This window comes from Felis catus, chromosome B4 (assembly GCF_018350175.1).
Source record: "Felis catus isolate Fca126 chromosome B4, F.catus_Fca126_mat1.0, whole genome shotgun sequence".
In the NCBI taxonomy this organism is placed as follows: Eukaryota; Metazoa; Chordata; class Mammalia; order Carnivora; family Felidae; genus Felis; species Felis catus.
In genome coordinates, this window is record NC_058374.1 from 107,637,416 (window position 1) to 107,660,774 (window position 23,359).

At 33.5% G+C, this 23,359-nt stretch overlaps 1 protein-coding gene across 13 annotated transcripts in view; it reads left to right on the forward strand.

Moving 5' to 3' along the window:
• The window catches only part of LRRIQ1 (leucine rich repeats and IQ motif containing 1), a 232,830-nt gene that overhangs the window by 15,357 nt on the left and 194,114 nt on the right, over positions 1-23,359 (forward strand). For all 13 annotated transcript variants that reach the window (XM_019835297.3, XM_019835298.3, XM_019835299.3 and 10 more), the window contains exons 7-10: positions 2,657-2,731; positions 5,937-7,568; positions 14,250-14,402; positions 16,607-16,757. In XM_019835297.3, the coding sequence (XP_019690856.2) occupies positions 2,657-2,731; positions 5,937-7,568; positions 14,250-14,402; positions 16,607-16,757 (2,011 nt within the window). The remainder of the gene's footprint in view (positions 1-2,656; positions 2,732-5,936; positions 7,569-14,249; positions 14,403-16,606; positions 16,758-23,359) is intronic.

The following is a 23,359-nucleotide window of genomic DNA, read 5'->3' on the forward strand; positions in this document are numbered from 1 at the left end:
GTGCTTTATCATAAAATTATAGTTTAGACTATTTTAATGAATTCCTAAATGGATGCTTTGTTATGCCTTGAGGCTTAACACTTTTCCAATGACCGTTCCATCATTTTATTATGATGGATTCTAAATATGAAATTTATTTTCTTTCAGTAGTTCTTTTCTGTGTCCTTTGTTAGTTCCTCTTGCATTCCACTTAACAACTATTGTAAATATCTTTCTTTAAGAGTTCTACCCAACTTCTCCCTCCTCATTATTGGCAAGTAATCACATAGCATTTTTGCATCAATGGCAAACTTTATTTTCTAATCCTGTATCAGTTTGCATCTACCTTTATATTCACCCTGCTGTTTTTTCTTGCCTTTGCTCCATTCTCAGTAGGAAAGGTTTCTTCTACTAAAGGTTAGCTTTCCCTGCTCTGCTCCATATCTGTCATTTTCCAATTTACCCCTGCTTTGTTAGTTTTACCCCATATGCTGAAACACCCCAAAACACCCTTATCAACTTCTTTCTTTCTTACTGTTTATACACATGTTCAATTTTCTCCCATCTTAGAAACAAAACACAAGAAAAATCATGAGATCAGCTTTGATCATATATCTCAATTTAGCTTCTCTTTAGCTCTAGCTACCAGAGTCAGGCTTATTAAAGAGTAGTTATTTTTGCTGTATTTATGTCCTTGTCTCTCATTAAATCCTAAGCCTACTAGGTGTATATCATCACCACTCTACTAAATTAAACTGCTCATAACAAAAATAACCAATGACTTCTCTATTTCCATACTCACAGGTTCTTTTTCAGCTCTTATATTGACCTCTGTAGCGTTTTATGCCAGTAAAATTTTGATTGTTGACCATTTCTTTTTTCCTTGTCTTAAATCAGACCATGCTGCCTTGATTCTCTTCTTACGTGTTTGACAATTCCTCCTTTATATCTAGTTTAGCCTTCTCTGTCTCTCTCCCTGAATATGGTACTACCAAGGATTTCTTCCTTTGTCCTTTTATTTTTCTTCATATACTTTCTCTCTTGATAATCTCAGCCACAGCTACGGCTGTTCAGAAACAATGTCAACTACATAACTCTTCTACAGATACTTTACACTCAGAACTTAATATGTTTAAAACTGAATGCATTGTCTTTATTTCTTAATTGTGCTTCTCCTCAGGTATTTGTTATTTTGATGAGCTACACTATCATCATAGTCCAAGCTGGAATGATAAGGACCATCTTTGACTCTTCCCTCTCTTTATTATCCTCTTCCCTCTAATAGTTATATTATCCATCTTTTCATCCACACACTTAATCTACTGTTACTCCATGGTTCAGGGTGTCCTAATGTCTAGCTTGTCTAAACTCTCTAACCTATCTCTCTACTTTTGGCCTTGTATTCCACAAACCCATTCACCATAGTCCTGTCAGAAGGATTTTTTAAAAATATATTTATTTATTTATTTATTTATTTATTTATTTATTTATTTTGAGAGAGAGAGAGAGAAAGAGAGAGAGAACGAGGGAGAAAGTGTGCAAGCAGGGTAGGGGCAGAGAGAGAATCCCAAGCAGGCTCTGTACTATCAGCACAGAGCTGGATGCAGGGCTCCACCTCAGGAACCCTGTGATTACGACCTGAGTGGAAATCAAGAGTTGACCACTTAACCGACTCCACCCTGGCACCCCTAGAATGATTTTGTTATTTCTGTGCTTAATTCCCATCATGTAAGATTATATCCAAAGAAATATTCCCATTTCCTTTATTTCCAATCATCTGGTAGGTTTATGGAAATTTTATGTTTACATTGTCTTTATATCTGTTCTCACTCCTGCCACCCTATCTACAGAGGGCTCTCCTTGATTCTTACATGGACTTTTCTAATACCTACTTTATTATCTCTTTAGTGACTCTTGCTTTCTGTCTTTAACTCTGTCTAAGGTAACCTTTTAATTTTCCTAAAAGCAGAACTATAGTCATCTTCCTAGTTGAAAAACATTTAATAAATGCTTAACATGTCTGTTTAACTTCTTGAAAGCCTAGTCATTTCAACTAGTCTTCTGCATGAAGCCTTTGATGATCCTCCAGGTATAACATCTATTTCTGCTGTGATGCTTTATAGTCTTCTCTTGCAATAAATTTATTCTGCTAAATTTGAGATAATATGGGAATTTATGATAATGTTTCCATAAAGTTTTAGAGGAAAGGGATTACATTTTACTGATCTTGTTTATTCTGCAGAGCCTTAACAAAATAGATGCTAATCAAAAAAAACATTATCCACTGAACTGAATGGTTATGTGAGTTAAATGGGATGGTGAGGAGAGAAAAATATTATATAATGCAAAACTCATCTAACAAACATTAATATTTGTAATTTTCATGTTGTCCAACAGCATATCTAGTGAATACATTTTACTATGTACGTAAACATACTCAAATAAGCTTTCCCAGGTTGCCAACATCTTTATGTGCTCAAAATGGGAACTTTAGGTATCATTTATATGACACTTTAGGTTGAGATTCAAGTTGTTATACTACTACTAATAACAGAGAATCATTGGGTGAGTTTTTATCTTTAACTATTATTTACAAATACAGGTTTGAGAACCAATTATAAGTATATATATTTTGTTGATATTTGAATATAATATCTCAATATTACCATATGTTCAGCAAGAACAGGACAAGATGAATGATGAACTCCATAAAGAAGAGAAAATATGGAAAGAGAAATTTAAACAGCATGAGGTATCTATTTCTTCTTTTTAAACATCATGATAATTATTCTCCATTTGGAATATTTATTATACTTGAAATGGACATTTAAAAGTAATATTGCCTAGCTGGTATAGGATTTAATTTACTAAGACTTTAAAAAATTCATTAATCACCAGAAATTCTCCTTAAAATATAATGCCCTAAAAATTAAAATAAACTGGGTCAGTGAGTGAACATGTCTATGTAAAATTATAATTCTATAATTTTTTAAGATTTGAGGAAACATGCTATTATGAATATTTCATTATGATTGAAGATGGTTATGAAAGTTACCTCATTTCTTGAACACAATTGAATGTTAAATAATTCTTGTGAATTCAGGATCATTCTAATGATATTTATTAAGTTTAAATTTACTTAACTCATTTTTATATAATATTTATTTGTGTATTTATATATAATATAAATATAATATATATAATATAAATATAACATATGTTATATAAATGTAATATATGTTATATATAATATAAATATAAGATAAATTTATATGTAATATAAATATAAAATAAATTTTATATAAAATCTTATGTAAAATAAATTTTATATAAAATTTTATATAAAATTATGTTTTTATATAAAACAAAATTTTTAATAGAAATTTTTATATAAAATTATTTTAATTATAAACATGAAGTAGATAAAACTTCTTATAATCCTGATATCCAGCTAAACATTCTACCTTTCTTTATCTTTCAAGTATTTTCTTTATATAAACATACTCCTGAAAAAGTAGGTTTCTACTATCCATTTAAAAAAATATATGTATATTTGACATTTAACATTGCATAAGATTGAAGGGTACAGTGTATTGATTTGATGTTATATATTATAATATGATTTTCTCTATGGTGCATATTTAAATAAAAAAGTTGGTTAGGCATGTGAACAGACAATACATATGAATGACAAGGGAAAAAAAAAGACAATAGTAATTCACCTATAGGTAACCCAAATGTTGGAGTAGGAGAGCCATTAAGATACCTATAACTATCATGCCATAGCAACATGTTAAACAGATAGATGCTAAGAAAAGAGAACTGGAATCTATAATGAAATATCAAGCATACATTACAGTGTTGAAAAGTTCAGTGTGTAAACTTAAAAATTCAGGGCATAAGTTTGACAGTTTGACTCAGCAAATGAGAGCATTAGTGAAACTGAAGCAAGGTCAGCAGAAAATATCCAAATTAAAGCACAGAGAGGACAAAAAAAATGGGAGGACAGAAGAGAGTACAAGAAATATATGATGTATAGTGAAAAGATAAAACATGTGTATACTAGTAACCTTTGAAGGATAGGAGAAAGAGAATGGAGCAGAAACAGTGGGTGAAGAGATAATAGTTGAAATGGTTTAAAAGAAAATCGATCTGAACATTCAAAGTTGATTAATGATCTGTATACAGAATCAATACAGAGAAAACCACACTTGGGAATTTAGTAGTGTAATGATTGAAATTCAAGACAAGGGGGGAAAGTTGTAAAAACTGCCAGAGAAAAAGGCACATTACCTAAAAGGAGCTACAGTGAACTTAACAGCTGACTTCTTAAGTGAGATAGTAGAAGAAAGTAGAAGATAGTGCTAAGTGTTAATGGTTTCTTTGATCATTAGTGTTCTTTGAATCCTGAGTTTCCTGATTTCTGGACTCAGTTTTCATTTTCTGGAATGTATGCCTAAATACCTGTCAAAAAGATTTTTGGATGGCAAATTTTCTTTATTTTGCACACTTGAGAATAATGTCATTTTGCTTTTGCAATCGAATGATTTGTTTCATGGGATATAGAATCCAGACTTATTACCATTTGGTTTTAACAGTTTAAAGATCTAACTCATGTGCGTATTTAGATATTTTTGCCTGTGTTATCGTTGTAGATTTGACACTCCTTCCTTACATTCTTTCGAAGTTTTAGGATTTTTCACTTTTTGCATTTATTCACACAAATTTACTGATTTCTTACTGCATGCCGAGCACTTCTGAGTGTTCAGGGTGCAGCAGTGGCTAAAACAGAAATAACTTCTGCCTTCATGGAACTTAACGTTCCTTAGGGTTCTGAAATATTGCTGCATCTATATGAGTGTATCAGGGCATGTGTGTCTATGTGTATGTGTGAAAAGTTAACTCCACTCTTTATCTTATCTTATGGCCTTTTTTGGTTTAGAAAACATTTTTGTATTATTTTTTTCCCTTTAATCCTTCTCAGGTCTTTAGCTGTAACTCCTACTAGTGGTGTTGGAGTTTCTGTGTTGATCCTCCGCTTGAAAGTCTCTGTCATATATTTCATGTCTTTGTTGTTTTGCAGGTTGTTTTGGAAAAACACCTAACTTGGAAGTTTTTCTTTAGCCAACACCTATTTAAAGTCATTCTACTGTGATTTTTTGTATGAATGAGTCATATTTTTTTATTTCAATATTTTAATTTCATTTTTATATAAAGTTGTTCTTATTTAAACATATTTTTCCTAAAAAATATTTAAATTTTTATTTAGTACCTACCTTTTCTCAGAAACTAGTTCTTCCTTCTGCTTGTTCAAGTATTTTCATTGCCTCACATCCTTTGTGTTAGCTTTTCTCCAATAGTTGCTGAATTTTGTTGACCTGTTTACTTTTGTTTTAGGACTCTAGTGACAATGACATTTTCTCACCTAACCCAATGATCTCATTTAATAGTATGTGCTTATCAGCTCTCGTAATAGTTGAGAAAGGATAAAATGTGTGACTAGGCTGGTTCTTCATATTGCATATATGTATGCTCTACCTTGCCTTCCTGGTATCATCATCTCACCAAATAATTCCCTGTGTCTGCAGTCCCTGTGCTAGCTCTGGGAAAGTTTAAAGTCCTTTTCCCCTACGCAAATTTTGGCTTGTGGTTTTTCTCGCTTTTTCTCTGTACTATTCTAATTTCATATGCTTTCTATCTTCAAGGAATTCCCCGATTTATATCTGAGTGGCTTAGTATAGTCATAATATTAGAATGTCAACTTACTAACTTGATCAAATCTCTCAAATATTTTAAAATATTATATCCTTTAAAATAAATGGCTTTTGTCCTTCTAAGTGAATTTTATAGTAACTTCATTATGACTTCAATTTAACTATTTGTTTTCAGCCTATATTTTATATGATATTTTAATAATATTGTTCACTTATACTGGTATTTATCTTACTTTACTTTAGGAGTTTATTAAAAAGTTGCATCTACAAATAGAAGAAGAAAGAACAAGATTTAAAGATCTGCAAGAAAAAGAAAAAATGCGTTTGTTAAAACTGCATCATAATGCAGCTGTAAAAATTCAAGCTAAATATAAAGCATTTGTGGTCTACCAAAAATATGGTCCAATCATAAAAGAACAAATAGAAAGTAAGAAAAGGAAAGCACAAGAGTGGAAAGAAAAAGAAGCAAAAATACGACAGATGGAAGAAGAAAAACGAAAGAGATTGGAGGAAGAACAAAAGATTGAAGAAGAGATAAAAAAGCAGAAGCAAGAGGAAAGGGAGAGGAGAGAAATAGAATATGAAGAAAAAAAGAACATCGTGAGAAGAGAAAAAGAGCAACTATTAAACAAAGAAAAATTAAGATTAAGAGGAGATGCAAGCAGACAGCTAATAATAAGTAGAGCGTTAAAGAAAGGTGAATATAATGCAAAACATTTAACTGTTGAAGATACATCAAAGAATAAGGATGATATAGCCGAAAAGGTAGGGGAGGAAAATTCAAAGGAGTGGGAAGATGTTCCCCTCTGGCTAGTTGAACAATCAACTAAGAGAAAAAATGTAGGTAGACAGCTTGTATTAAAAGAGCCAATACAAGTGCAATGGAAAGATTCTATACCAAACCAGGTGATTTTGGCAGAAATTGAAATGGAAGTAAAAAATGAAAACCTAGCAAAACAACAACATTCCACAAAAATCGTCAAGCAAGAAAGAAAATGTGAAGATGCAGACCAAAAAACCGAATTGGAATACCCAGGTCTGAAAGAAAACGTGAATGAACAGTTTCATCTGCAAGAATTAAAGTCTCAAATGCAAAAAGGGGAACATGTGAAACCTGCCATAAATGAGAATGTGAGACAAGACACCCAAACAATAATATTAGGACATAGTCAAGGAATTAACAATGTGAAAAACAATGAAGCACAGAAAATAATCAAAGATAATCAACAGAATAAGGTACAAAAAGTAGAAAAAGAAGAGATATCAGAACAGAATGGACCACTATATGAAGAGAATAATATTTTAGTAATTTCAGTGAAGCAACAACCACTAAAATTAGAAAATCCTAAAGACATAGGGGAAAATGTAATACAACAAGAACAAGAAGTTGATTTCATTTCCAAAGAAACTGAGGAGAACCGAGAAGGCAATACTCTGAATAGTGATGTGATTTTTAACAGCAGTGACTCCATGATAAATATAGAAAACAAAATAAATGAGCAAGATTATACTTTAGGAAGAAATGCTCTTTGTGAAGATTTGGGAAGTTTTGGTGCAAAAAATTTCTTAGTTTTTAAAGAAGTAAACTCTCTTAAGTCTCAAATTGAAGAAACCGCAGAAGAATGTCATAATAATAGAGCTGAATGTGAAAATATTGTGACCTGTACTTTACCAAAGTCAACACTTCTATCTTCCATTGAAGAAAAGAGGCTAGCTTGGATAAAATCATTTAAACCTTGGTTTGAAATTTTCAAGCAAAATCAACAAAAGGAAATTGTTAGGACAAAGAGACCTGTAAAATGCCCAGCCAACACGATGCCTCCTTTGAATACACTAGAAATTCTTCAGTGTGGCCCTTGGAATACTTTACAGAAGGTATTTTATAACTTTATAATACTTTTTCATATTTAATTACCATTAGTTCTCTAAAATGTAACTTTAAAAATATCAGTAGAAGGCATATTTTGTATCCAAGAATTTTGCCTCTTTTTTAAAAAAAAATTAATATTTATTTATTTTTGAGAGAAAGACAGAGAGAGCACAAGTGGGGAAGGGCAGAGAGAGAGAGAAGGAGCCGCAGAATCCAAAGCAGGTTCCAGGCTCTGAGCTGTCTGCACAGAGCCCGATGCGAGGCTCTAACTCAGGCACCATGAGATCATGACCTGAGCTGATGTTGGACCCTCAACTGACTGAGTCACCCAGGCGTCCCAAGAATTTTGTCTCTTAATCGGTGATATTGCTAATGAGATATTGCCCCCATTTGAGAGGGGATGTATTTAAAAGATCTCAGTTAAAATTATTCAAGGCATTCTTTCTCAGTGAAGCACTATAAAAAGTTTTGGTTTATATCTTGAAGCCATGTTCAGGGTTCCTGTAGCCATTATTAAGCTTCTAAGAATGGAGGCAGCTGGGAATTTAGTGTTGAATTAGAATAGGAAATTCCAAAATTGACACTCAGTTACTTTGCTATAGTTTTGGGCACAATACCACCTACTGGTTTGTTTTGGAATGAAGTGGATTTCTCTGTACTTGACAAGGGCTGTGAAAGAAGGGCTTACAATACAAGACTCTAGAATTTAGTCACGTGCTGTATAAACACAGTACGTATATACTGACATTTAAAATAATTGTCATCAACTGCTACTAATTTCTATGTTTATAAAGCCCATATTTCAACCAAAATTAATACAGAAACTAACAGATATGTAGAAAAACAGTAAAAAAATATTTCAAGTGGTATAATACTAGAAAGGACTTCATGATTAAAATACATATATTTGTCTAGGGCCAGAAACTGAAATGTATTCACTAAAATTTATTTAGTTTTTTGATATAGACAGATGCCTATGAAAAGAAATATTCATGTTAATATATATGAATTTTTTAAATTCATTCACTCAACTAATATTTATCTGTCCAATATGATAGATTAATATGTATTGTTGAAGGGACAGAAAGAAACCTATCTTTGACCTTATGGAGCTAACTTTGGTACACAAAAAGGCTTTAAACAAATAAATACACTGTTAAATACATTACTACAGATCTGGATAATTGCTATAAATAAGATTTCAGAGATTCTGTGATAGGGTAATAAGATAGTTGGCTTTAAAGAGATCTCTGGAATGTGAAAAAGCAGTATAAAGAACAAGAATTACTTTAAAGTTCCTCTATTTCCTAGGCAATGTATTTTTCATTTCCATCAGATCTGTAGGGCTACCTATAGAATCACTCATTAACTCTTCTATTAATGTTTTTTCTTTGGCTATGTTACCTCTGGAATCATTCTTTTTCTACTTTCCCTAAGATGTTAGTGCAGGCATTCTTTTTCTTTTTCCTTAAAAAAATTTTTTTTTGATAGAGACAGAGTGCAAGTTGGCGGGGGGTGGGGGGGGGGTGGACAGAGAGAGAGGGAGACACAGAATCCAAAGCAGGCTCCAGGCTCTGAGCTGTCAGCACAGAGCCTGACGTGGGGCTTGAACTCATGAACTGTGAGATCATGATCTGAGCTGAAGTCTGACGCTTAGCCAACTGAGTCACCCAAGTGCCCCTAGTGTAAGTTTTCTGAATTTATAACATTAGCTACTAATTTTTACTTTGGGTAATTTTCTTTATGTATATGTTTGAGCTAGGCCTGAGTGACAGTTTCATGCTCACCGTGTACTTGTTTCTAATGTAAACTGAAGTTAGAAAAACAATGGTGCTCTTTTCTTTCATTCTGGGTATTTGTTCAACAAGAAGAGCACTGAGGAGGTTAAGATGTGTGAACCTGTCTGCTTGGTGTTTCTTCTCCTATCCACCCTGTTTCTTTTGTGAAACTCTTGTCAATGTGCGTAAAGTGAGGATTAACCCTCTTATTTCTTGGAGCAAATCCTTGCAAACTGTACTGTGTATACAGATCACCTGGAAATTTTAAAATGCTGGTTCTGATTCGTTGGGTCTAGTGGCTAGTCTCAATGCTCTGCATTTTTTTCAGTGCCCTTGGATGATGCTGTTGGTGCTGGTCCATGGATTAATTTGAGTAGAAATGTTGTAAAGGACACTGTAATCCTCTAACCACTACTCATGCAACTATTTCAAACATTTAATTTTTCTTTGAAGCATCAAGTATGCAGTACAAAGTTGAAAGATATTTATGAATGTGTCTACAAATGCAGCAGTGTTATAAACTACCATCTTGTAATGACTCTGGTAGATGGTTTATCTTGGTGTCATTATTCACTACTACTACTGACCCATGACTCCCTTACTTTGATTTTCTAATCTCTTAGCTCCACATCTTTGTCCTTATCTTGATCAGTTGCTGTCATCTTTGGAAGGCCCTTCTGGAGGAGACCTTTAGAAGAGAAAATTTTACTCTTCTAGAATTTCACCCAATGATGAATTCATTTTGCTTATATTAATCTCTCACTTTCAGCCTTTGGCTCATGAAATCGGGTCTGCCTCTTGTCTATACTGCTTTACATATGGCCAGGCAAATAGTGGTTTTCATTATTCGACTGTTGGATGGATGAGTGGGAGGAGGGATAAGTGGATGAATAAATAATTCCAACTGAATGTTGACCTTATTCTCCATGTAACTACTAGCTTCACAACTTAGATAGAAGGTATTAATGAAAAAAGAAATTAATAGAAAATTTATTTAAGTAAAATTTAATAAAGTACTAACAAGCCCTATATCAAGTAAGATCAGGGTCCTAATTTTATATCTGCCATTTACTGGCTGTGTCACCTTGGGCAAGGTGCTTGATTTTTCTGAGCCTCAGTTTTATCTTCTATAAACTGGGAAGAGCAATATCTATTGGATAGGATTGTTGAGTTTTGAAATAATATATATGAAGATTATAGCCTAGGACTCCTAGTATATATAATAGTTATTGTCAAACTTGGATCTCAAGCAAAGATTATTGATAACTAATATATATTTTTTCTAGTTAATTCATTTTTATTTTATTTTTGGTATTTTGTTACTAATGATAACTTGCTTCAAATAACTGTAAAAAAGGTACTAAACTTAAGGCTTTTCTTATATGTCTTTATAACATGGCATGAAGGATAGCATCTCAGCTGTTGATTAACTTCTAGATCAGAATCTTTCACATCCTTATACAAGGCAAATTGTAATAAACTGATGTTGTAATGGTACATGCACTACTAAAAGTTAGATTCTGTTTCATTTAAGCTGGTAATTACTCAGATTCAGTCTCTTTGCAGCTGATTTTAAAATTGTGTCACTGAACAGATGTTCTGCCAAAAGCAAAACCAAGAGTCATGACTTTCATTATTTTTGTAATTGCAGTTTACATAGATGACTGACACTCCTTATGTTGAACTCGAGAATAATTGAGAGTGAAATCTCTAAAATTATACAGCTATTTTAGGTCATTTTATGTACCATGATCTGTCAAGGATTTAGGGACCTATAGATGATTATTAAGTAGAAAACTGATTTGTTATCTTGTATTAAAATATAATGAATGAGTCAAAGGTTCTATAGGTAGAACAGTTTTTTCAAGTTATAAGAGTTTGAAAATATTAGTATCTGAAATATCTTCGTATTACTCACTATTAAGGAAAGAAACTGTGAATGCTATTAGTACATTTTAGTTTTGCCGCAGGGCAATTTATTCCTTCATTTATTTCAGAAGCATTTAGTGAACATCCACTATGCTTCAGTTGCTCTTTTTCAGGCTGACCATGAAGTGGTGAATGCCTATGAGTATTAATTTTATATTGACCTTAATATTTGGGGCATAAAGCAGTTTTATTTGATTATTGCCATGCATAGATCAATACATGATTAATATAAAAATTTATTTTGATCTCATGTTTGGCAAAACCTAGGGTAGAATAGATAGATAGATATAGATAGATAGAATAGATAGATAGGTAGATGGATAATAAATTGCTACATCATAAGGAAATTTTAAAATCTTCAGTAAAAGGGAGGAGGAAATATTATTGAAATGCCTCATATTCAAAAGTGGATACCATTAACAAGGACACTGGAGCAGTTGTCACTTCTTTGCTGTAATTAAATTAAACTAGAGAAATGACCACATCATAAAAACTAGAACCTTATTGTTTACATAGGTGATTGTAAGCAGCATATTATGAAGTCAAGCAAGGTAATATACATTAGAAGGTAGAGAAGCATTTGTTACTATAAATCTGCAGTTGTGGAGTTTTCAGGGTTTTTTTTTTTTAATATTTATTATTGAGAGAGATAGAGCATGAGCGGGGGAGGGGCAGAGAGAGAGGGAGACACAGAATCTGAAGCAGGCTCCAGGCTCTGAGCTGTCAGCACAGAGCCTTATGAGGGACTTGAACCTACAAACTGCGAGATCATGCCCTAAGCCAAAGTCAGACACTTAACTGACTGAGCCACCCAGGTGCCCCAGGAGTTTTCAGTTTTTAAGTGCTTAGTTCTAAATAGTGTTTTCACTTTTTAGTATAGAGCTAGCTTCCCAATTACAGAATTTATAGGTTCTCTTGTGGACAAATTAAATGGGTAATATACTGTGGCTTTCTTGACACAAATGGATGAATATTTTTCTTTCTGAGATAACATAAAATAGAAATTTGTTTCAAAAGTTATTTTAGATTATAATAACTGAAAAATTCCTGAAATAATTATACTAAAAACTTATTTCACCTGAAATTTAAAAAATATTATTACTTTTGCTATTTAAAGTAAGGAGTGGGCTTAATTCCTTCCTTATACCTCCAGGACCATATGGTCTTCCATTCACTTATATAAACATGTAAATTTAAAACTTTCAGTTTAATTTAGTGCATAGGAAATATTCCATATGAAGAGGAGTTACTGTACTTAAGAGTTTTGTACTTTTTCTAGCTTTTTCTGAAGCAATAGTGCTTTGAATTTCAACAGAACATTTTTTGAATCTCTGTTTTCAGTATGATATATACTAGACTCTTCTTATGAAGCTAATAATATTAAAATTTCTTTTCAGTACATGGGAAACCTGGCCTCAGGTAGGATTTTTGATATGAAATGTGTGAAAGTATTCTTACTATACAATGATTTAGCATATATAGTTATTTCAGCGCATGGACTCAATTATACTGAAGAACCAACATATTATATTTATTTTTCTGCCATTTTACTTATGTGAGAGTTCTTGAGTTTAATAAGTAGAGTGCTTTTCAGCAATCCAAAAATATTCCTGTTATCTGACATATTCTTGTGGAACTTTAAGTGTAGTCCTTAATATACATACCACAAAGTTGAGCACATTCTTTGATATTGAATTTTCTTCAGTTAAAAAGACTAAAACAAAAAAAAGATAGAAAAGTTGTTTAAGAAAAAAAGCTTTGTGAAGTATTGAGTTCACAGTAATATCTCAGTAATAAGAAATTTCATAAATGTATGGTCTCCAAAGTATTTGGAAATACAGGAAAAAATATACCTTTCATGATTTGTTGTATCACACATTCTATATGCTTTGAGTATATTAGTAAGGAATGATTCATACCATTATAATTCAGAGGATTTGTAAAATGAAATTATTTTTATTACATGGTTTACTTATTATTGCATGGTTCTATTTTTTTTTAAGTTTTTTTTTTTTTAAATTTTTTTTTAGCGTTTATTTATTTTTGAGACAGAGAGAGACAGAGCATGAAAAGGGGAGGGGCAGAGAGAGAGGGAGAAACAGAATCTGAAACAGACTCCAGGCTCTGAGCAGTCAGCACAGAGCCCGATGCTGGGCTCGAACTCACGGACCGTGAGATCATGACCTGAGCCGAAGTCGGACGCTTAACCGACCAAGCCACCCAGGCGCCCCTGCATGGTTCTATTTATTTCAGGTTCTATAATTTCTCAAATTTTCTTTGTTTTTGGAAGATAACTGAGCTATTCTAGTTGAAGCATGGAGGGTTGGGTACAAAATCTATCCCCTGACATTTTGTGGCTCCTATTACTATCCAGGTATCCCTAGGATACAGATCTTAAACATTTATGTAGTATAGTCCTCAAAATACTGCCAAAATAATTCACACAGAAAGTGAATTTGGTGAAAAATCAGGGAGTGAGCTAATAAACGATTATATTATTGCTTCTATGCATGTTGCTTTTTTTGTATTTGAATTGGTCATGGATGATGCATTATTTGTCCTTTCTATGTGAGGGAAAAAAAAGAGGCCAGATAATTTAGTTGAAATTGAGTTGTTAGTAAGTCAATTTTCAATATATAGCCTTAGTGTTTTAGATGAATTATTTTAATTTTTTTATTAAAAAAATTTTAACGTTTATTTATTATTGAGAGACAGAGTGCAAGCGGGGGAGATGCAGAGAGAGGGACACAGAATCCAAAGCAGGATTCTATCAATTCTGACTGTCAGCAAAGAGCTCTATGCGGGGCTCGAACGCATGAACCACGAGATCATGACTGGAGCCAAAGTTGGATGCTTAACTGACTGAGCCACCCAGGCGCCTCTTAGATGAATTTTTAAAACAATTTTGCAAGGCTAATATAGTTTATATTCATTATTTTTAGATAATATTATGCACTCCAATTTTCTTGCATTCTCTAGGTTACAACAGTTACATTTCAAGATTTGCCAGGTTGTAGTCTTTCTACACTGGCAGAGTGTCCAAATCTTCAATTTCTGTCTCTTCGACGCTGTGGATTAACTTCTTTGCACAGCCTGAGTAACTGCAAAAAGCTGAAGCACATTGATGTACAGGTATGTCCTCCATTCTCCTCATTATTTATCCTACAATAAAATATAAAATGGACTTATGCTTACATGTTAGAAATGATAATTTTAAATAAAAGTTTTCTATAATAACCTATAACTCAGGGTCTAAGGAGATCGAGGGCCAAAATTTGTGAGAACCATTGAGGAAAGATGATTAGGAAGTATGACCTGGAATCACTTATCTCTATTTGCAGATGTTTTTGTTACTTTTTGCTGCATAACAAATGACATTACTTAGTAAATTAAAACAACAACCATTTTATTTGCTCTTGGTTCTGTGGGCTGTGAATTGAGGCCTGGGTTTTCTGGGCATTTCTTCTGCTTCATGTTTTGTTGACTGAGTCTCTTATGTAATTTGAAGCTGGGGCTGGAATGTCCAAAAGGCCTTTTCTTATATGTCTGATGCCTTGGGAGGTTGGAATTTCAATCTTTCTTTCTCTCCTCTCTCTCTCTCTCCCTCCCTCTCACTCTGTGTGTGTGTGTGTGTGTGTGTGTGTGTGTGTGTCTGTCTCTTCCATTTTGAGCTTCTTTACAGAATCGCCCAGTGCCACCAGAAAGACAAATCTCCAATATTCAAATGCTTATCAAGCATCTGCTGTCATCCTGCTCAACAAGTCTGGATTTGTGTGAGAGGGGACTGGGTCAATGTGTCAATACTGGGTTGGTGAAATTTATTGGGGCCTACCAAAGTTACCCATTGGCTCCTAAAGAGTCACATCCTTCCCACATGCAAAATACACTCAGGTGCCAGAAACCCCCAAATCTCATCACCTTGTGGCATCAGACTTACACTTGAAGCACAGAATTTTCTCATCTAAATCAGACCCAAGTGGAGATAACATGCTCTGATAGAGTTCTTTCAAGTCCGAGATTTGTGAGATAAAATGAGAAGTTATCTTCTCTCACTGTTCCCTCCCCCGTAACACCCTCACAGACAGTGGTGAGATAGGGCTTGATTAGTTACAATAGTCATTCCCATTCAAAATGAAAGAAAACAAGAAGCCCATAGCAGTGCCTGTTCCATAGCTGAACACATATCATTTCCTTAATGAGGACTCAGTTCTCCATAAAAATAGTTTTCTATGACTCTGGGTTCTGCCCACTGGAGCAGACTGAAGTATTATTCAGAATTCTGAAGAAGACTTGAGAAGTATTCTCAAGGCATACTTCTTTTTCCAGAAGGAGTGCTGTTTGCAACTGAGAATTTTTCTCAGCCTGTTTTTTTCCCATAGAGGATGGGGGCAGGTGTTGTTGCTTAAGGCTTCTTTTCATTTGACTTACTCTTTTCAGTTCACACAGGCAGTGTTTCCACCAATCTGATTTTCTTTTAAAACTTTCTGGATTTCTTATGCTTCTTATTAAGTTCACTCCATTAGACAAAGGCTTTATGCTCATAAATATTTTTGAGGGGGGATGCTATGAGACTACTCCCTTAAGATTCTTAAAAGCTCATTTATCCTTCTGTGGTCTTAAAAAATAGAATTGCTGGGGCACCTGGGTGGCTCAGTGGTTAAGCGTCTGACTTCGGCTCAGGTCATGATCTCACAGTTTTTGTGAGTTCGAGCCCCACATCAGGCTTATTACTGTCAGCATGGAGCCCGCTTTGGATCCTCTGTTATCCTCTCTCTCTCTCTGTCCCTCCTCTTCTCCCTCTTGTGCTCTCTCTTGCAAAAAAAAAAAAAAAAAAAAAGAATTGCTATTACATCCTAGACATGTGATCTTGACACTGAACCAGTATTATGTATTTCAGAGCTATGTATGTGTAGTAAAAATATATATGAGATAACATACCTAACTCACAATATTGCTGTTCTTTGGAGAGGAAGGGAGCAAAAGGGACTGAGGAAGGGAAGTGGGGAGATTTCAACTTGTTTCAGTCTTTAAAATGATAGTTTTAAAGGAACTATGACCAAGTGTTCACTTTTGTTCATTTAGATTGCTTGAAATATTTTGTTACATGATCGTCTGTATTTTGAAAGATTATTAATAAGTACAAAATTAGTTAATAATTTATTAGATTACTTACTATTTTCATCTAGATACCATAACATTCTACATATTTGTCTTAAAGTCAGAGATTTGGATGTATGCTTGGAGATCACATCTCACTCTTCCTCTTTTTGTAAGCCTTAAATGTTTCATTAGTAAGCCATTGAAATAAAACTAATTACATTTGTTCTTTGTTTTAGGAAAACCATATTGAGTCTATCAATTGTGAAAATTTGGAAAATCTCTGTGTTGTTCTTCTTAATAAAAATCAACTGACTTCTTTTCATGGTTTGGATGGCTGCACTAATATCCAAAATCTTGAGCTTTCACATAATAAAATCACTCGAATTGGTAAGAGCAAGGGAATTTGAATATATTGGCATTTATTTCTCATTATTACATTTGTTTCATTTATTCCTTTTCAAGAACAGGCCGCCATCACTAATTTGCTTATTTTATTTGTGCTGTACTTATCTAATCTTTTATCCAGGTGCATGAAGGAAGTAAAATTATTTTTAAAATATATAAAGGGAATATGCTCCCACCACTGGTAAATGGCTAGTTATTAGTAGCTCCTTAAATTACTATATTCACTGACCTGTTCCTGTTTTTATAGCCAGTAGTGATCTGAGCTATACTACAGAATCTAATACCCTGGCTTGGTTCCATCATATGTTTATGGATCCTATGCTTTCTACACTTAGCAACTGTCATAACTGTTCCCTAAAAATCCCTGTCATCACTCCTTTCCTTGCCTACCTACCCTACTTGTACTAACCTTTCCTTTTTTAGATAAGGCTATCACCACATGAAAGAAAGAATTCATCAGTTTGCATCACCCTAATCTTTTCCATCCTTCCATCTGTATATCTGTATCCCTTTTTATCTGTGTCTGTTTCTACCCTCATACTTTATAATCCATATAATTCAGCAATGAAAATGTCTTTTCTTGTTTAAGGCCAGTCCTTCTATTTTCTAAGACTGTCAGTTTCCTTTGATACTTTATCATTTATCACCTGTCTTATGTCAAACACTTCCTTTTGCCATTCACTTCTACCATTGCCTCATTGCTCTTACCCTTGACTGTCAAGTTTTGGGAAAGTGTTCTGTTTGTGCTTTCACTTTTTACTATCCAACTTCCCTCCTCTTCCTGCTGAAATTCAGCTTACTTCTAGACTGTTAACAGTGGGATCGCTCTAAAATAAAAATCTCATTATACTTCTTAGTGCTTGGCTTAAAATTCTCTGTTCGTTTTTCACTTAATTTGTGAAATTCTCAAGGGCCTTGATAGGGACTTAAATAATGGTTAATGTATAATCAAGATTGCCAAAAAGTCAGGAACTTGATAAAAATTTTACTCTGGGGCACCTGGATGGCTCAGTTGGTTAAGCATCCCAATCGTGGCTTCAGCACAAGTCATGATCTCCTGGTTTGTGAGTTTGAGCCCCACGTCGAGCTCTGCGCTGTCAGTGTAGAGCCTGCTTGGGATTCTCTCTCTTTCCCTCTTTCTCTGACCCACTTGCTCACTCTCTCTTTCAAAATAAATACATAAACAAGTTAAAGAAAACTTTTTTACACTGGAATAATACTAATAGCTTAAATTTTTGGACCCCCAAAAGATAGTCCTTTCCACCTTCTCCTTACTATAATCATTAGGAAATGTGATCTGGACTGAAATTTCAGCGAGTGGGATGGGAATAATAGATGGGGTAGTGGAAGAAAGCTCACTTTCCCATTTGATTCTATTTTATTTTTGATATGTGAAACAGACTACATTAGTCAAATTACATTAAAAAAAGGCATACTCAAAGAGATCATTCTTTTTTCCCTGTCTTTTCACTCTGTTGTCATATCTACTTTTTATATAGATATTTTGTATATATGCACATATAACATGTATATATGTATACAATGTATGTATATCACTTATGTGTATATATGTATATGTAAATATACATTTACAACATATATCTAAGAGATACATGTATACATGCTAATCCTTTCACAAAAGAGAATATTTGGGGTGCCTGGGTGGCTCAGTTGGTTGAGTGTCCGATTCTTGATTTCAGCTCAGGTCATTATCCCACAGTTCTTGAGTTCTAGCCCCATATAGTATTCTGCGCTGACAGTGTGGAGACAGCTTGGGACTCTCTCTCTCTCCCTCTCTCTTTGCCCCTCCCTAGCTCTCACTTATGTGCACACACACACTCTCTCTCTCAAAATAAATAAATAAAACTTAAAAAAGTAAAGAACAAAAACAAAAATATAGAATATTTTAAGTACTGTCCATTGTGTTTATTTTTTTCACTTAACAGCGTGTTATGGAGTTCATAGCATTCTTTTTTCATAGTTTCATAGTATTCAGTTCTGTGGATGGATAAGGTTTTATTCCACTGGTTCCTGGTTGAGGGACATTGGGTGGTTTCTAATCTTACACATTTGCCATAATACCTAATTGGATACCTATATCATTTCATACTTTATCAGTTATATCTTTAGGTTAATGTTCTGCAATATATATTGCTGATGCAAAGGACATCTGTAATTTAGGAAGAGTGTCAGGAACATTCTATGGGTTTAATTCAATTATTTTTATTCTTTTTCACTCTTGTTAACATAAATGTTTTTTTAAGAAAGTTTATTTATTTGAGAGAGACAGAGACAGTGCAAGTGGGAGAGGAGCAGAGAAAGAGAAAGAGTAAGAGAGACAGGGAATCCCAGACAGGCTCCACACTGCCAGCACAAAGCTGGACACAGGGCTCGAACTCACAAAACCGTGAGATCATAGCCTGAGCCAGAACCAACAGTCAGATGCTTAACCAACCCAGCCACTCAGACAGCCCAGCGTAAATACTTGAAGTGTATACATTCTCCTGTGAGCACTGTTTAGTCCATAACCTCTGTGTTTTCATCAGTTCTACAATTTTATGACATATTTTGCCTATTACCTAAGATTTAAAATTTCTATATGGTAAGACCATTTTGTGTTGTTGCTGTTATTCTTTTTAGTTTTATTGTATTATAGTGAGAGACTTATCTTTGTGCCACTTCTGCTTTTTGTAACTTACTGTGATTTTCTAATGTGTGGTCAATTTTCAGGAATGTTTCATGTGTACTTAAAAAGGAGGTCATTGTTTTTAGTTGGAGTATGGAGTTTACATTTTTATCTTTATGACCTACTTTAGTGATCGTTTGTTGGAGATCTTCTATGTCTACTTGACCCATCATAGACTGAAGGAGTTGAGCTAGTATAAATATATTTGTTATTATTCAGTCTATTTACTTTTGTATATTCTTTGGTTTCTGTTTTATGAGTGTTGCTTCATGCTGTTTCACTGATATTCTTAACTGTGTTATCTTTATTGTGAATTTTAGCCTTGAAATTTATAAATTCCCTTCTTTTTCTCCTTAATTCTTTGAGACTAAACTTTACCTTGTCTAACAACATTTTATTTTTGTTTGTATTTGCCTACTTGGCCATAAAAAGCAAAGCAAAACAAAACAAAACAAAACATCTCGAAGCACTTTGTTTTAGCTATGTACTTATATACAACATAGATTTGGTTTCTATTTTTGGATCCAATTTTAAATTTATAGGACATGGCCATTTGCATTAGTAATTCATCCTAGACACTTGGTGTTAGCACTGTCATCACACTCAGGATGATGCTATCTCTTTCTGGGAGGAGGCCTTGTTGACAATACATGGGTTCTCCCACCACTGGAGCATTTCCATTTCTTACTTATCTATTCAGTTTCCATAGGATTCCCTCTGTACCAGTGTGGAGTAGGGTGGATTGTATTGGTTGTGGATGCTTACTACCCCACTTAGAAAAAAATCAGCTTGTAATTTCATCTCCCATTTACGCTGGAAGCATAGGTTGGGGTATGTTTATTTAATTGTTGCTCATTATGGATTTCTGAAGGACATACAGGGAGAGTTGGATCTAGGCAGTCACCATCATCTTCCTTTTTTATTTTTAATATGGGAAAAATATAGTTGTTTTCAAAAAGCAAGCTTTTGCAGACATTTCAAGGCACACTTTTGAAAATATAATGCATAATATTCCTTAATGTGTTTATTTGCCTATGTGTCTGTGCTGCCTGCTTTGGGACTACTCATATTTTCTCCCATATGGAAATAGTGATACCTTTGATACAATTTTTATTTTAAAATTTTAGTTTACAAGACAGAAATAATTTTGTTGTTGCTGGAATGAAGGCAAGTGCATTGATAATATATGTTGCTATATTGGCACACCCTGAAGCAAGCTTAACAACAAAAAAAAAGGGCTGTTTGTGAGAGAGATGCTTTAACTCCCATTCACTTCATTTTCATTGCCAGCAGCAGGGCTGTATGGGATTTCTTGTAACCAGTGGATTTCCTGGGATAGGATATCTGTGTGATTTATGTGGAAACTGCCATGGTATTAATTGATGTACTTGAGGTATCTTTATGTAGTACAGAGCAAACAAGGTAAAAGACATCTTTGCTGTCTGTTGGGCACAATGAAAACACTGTATTTATTGAGTGTGAGGAGAGTATACATGAAAAAGTAGATTTTTCTGAAGACCAGTTGGAGTCTGTTTTTCATCTTTAGGAACTGCTTACAGAGATTCTGGTTGAGCTAAGGGAAAAGCATAGATTTTGTCTTTCAATGATGTATTGATGCTAAGAACCCTTATGAAGGAGCACAAAGATAGATTTGTGTTTATAAGTTAATAGGTTACTATTCCATGCTATAATATTTCTTAAGGAGGTGAAATAAAATTGGAAGAAATACCATGTATTCTACATCTGCAGTTTCAAGTATAATTTGTTCCTAATTTTTACTAAGCTGTAGTTGTTGCAGTAAATATGTAAGGTTAGCTCTAATTACTCCTTTTATTAGAAAACTTTAATGCACATTTTTATCTGACATTCATTGCATTTAAGTGAATGAGAATAGGAACTGTCAATCTGCTTAAGGCAATTCATTTGAAATTATTCATTGAAATAAATGTTTTCCGTTCTAATTAAACTAATTACAGAAATAGAAACACAATGTAAAATATACTTTTTAAAAGTAGCAACTTAAAATGTAATTCTATAAATTCAAAGTTACAAAGTTAATAATATATTTTTGTTATTGCCATTAATGCTTAAACATATTGTGTGCCATGAGTAATTTGAAAATGACCGTGTAACATTTTTATGTTATTTTCTATAATTGGTTCTATTTTGGTAGCAAGGTTTTAAAAAATATTTATTTACTTTTGAGAGAGAGAGAGCAAGTGGGGAGGGGCAGAGAGAGAGGGAACTACAATCAAAGGAGGCTGGAGGCTCCAAGCTGTCAGCATAGAGCTGCTTGTGGGGCTCGAGCTCAGGAACTGTTAGTTCATGACCTGAGCCAAAGTTGGACAGTTTACTTACTGAGCTACCTAGGAACTCCAGCCAGTTTTTGATTATAGAATATTTTAACTTGATCTGGAATTATTTTTGCATATTTTGAATGTGCATAATTAATCGTTTAAATTTATTAAGCTCACTTTAGTTGGTGATTATAAATATGGATTTATTTTGAACAAACAAGAGATTTTATTATACTTTTTATTAGTCTAAAATATTTTACGTTTGAGGTCCCTGGGTGGCTCAGTCGATTACGCATCTGACTTAAGCTCTGGTCATAATCTCATGGTTTGTGGGTTCGAGCCCTGCATTGGGCTCTGTGCTAACAGCTCAGAGCCTGGAGCCTGCTTCGGATTCTGTGTCTCCCTGTCTCCCTCTCTCTTTCTGCCCCTCCCCTGCTTGTGCACACTCTCTAGCTCTCAAAAATAAATAAATAAACTTTAAAAAATATATATTTTGGTTTTTTTTTTCCTAGAAACTTTTTATTTTCCTGTATTATTTTTTTAACTGAATTTAATTTGGGTAATTTGCAGTTTAAATTTTAACATTTGTTACTATCTAATTATTCTATTTCATGCTTTCATTTGCCTGAAATTTCCCATAGGTAAATTTTAAGTAAAATTGATAAAACATTTTGTTTTCCAGAAGTAATGTGGAAAAACTTTCCTTGAAAGGATGTTGAATATCTGTGGGAAATTTTTCATATTTTGAGTTAGTATTTCTGACTTAATTTTTTAGTGAATAGCCAATAACAAATGAAAAGTCAGTGATTTATAATTTATAATGTAGTTTTCTTTGTTTCTTCTACTTTTATGTTGAATTTTATTGACTTTCTAAGGGAAACATTCTGAAAAGAAATTAATTTGAAACAATTCATGCTGTATGACAAAATTGTTTTACACATTTTATGTGTAAAAAATATAATTTAATATGATAAACATAGTAATAGATACCTTTTTTAACCACCATATATTTATGTGCTTTATACATTTAACTCATTTGCTTTTCACATAAGTGCTATGAGTTAGTTACTATTAAATGTTCCTTTCCCCCCACCTCAGGTAATAATTGAGGCACAGAGAGGTCAAGTAAATTATCTAAGATCACACAGCTAGTATAAATATAGAAGTCGGATTTGAAAACTCAGCAGTCTATCCCTAGTATCTGATTTTTTAATTGCCTCATTCTACTGCCTCTCTAATAAATATGCACTTAACATTTAAGATTATTAATATTTTTTGGGCTATATTAAAACTATGATGAAAAAGTAATGATATTAAGGTTCTTTGATTAATAAATTCATCAGCGAGCAAACTTACTGAGGACCTATGATGTGTGAGCACATTGCCAGGCACTGGAACACAGTAGTGGAAGATTGGCAAGGCTGCAGCAATAAGGAAAACAAATGAGTGTCCTGACTCTCACCAAGATTATCTAATGATATTTACATAGAGAGAGAGAGAGACAAATGGGAATAAATTGCTATCTTTCATTTATTATTAATTAAAAATGCAAATAAGTATGATGTTAATGTATAAAAGCAAATAATAATTTTTGTCTCCTC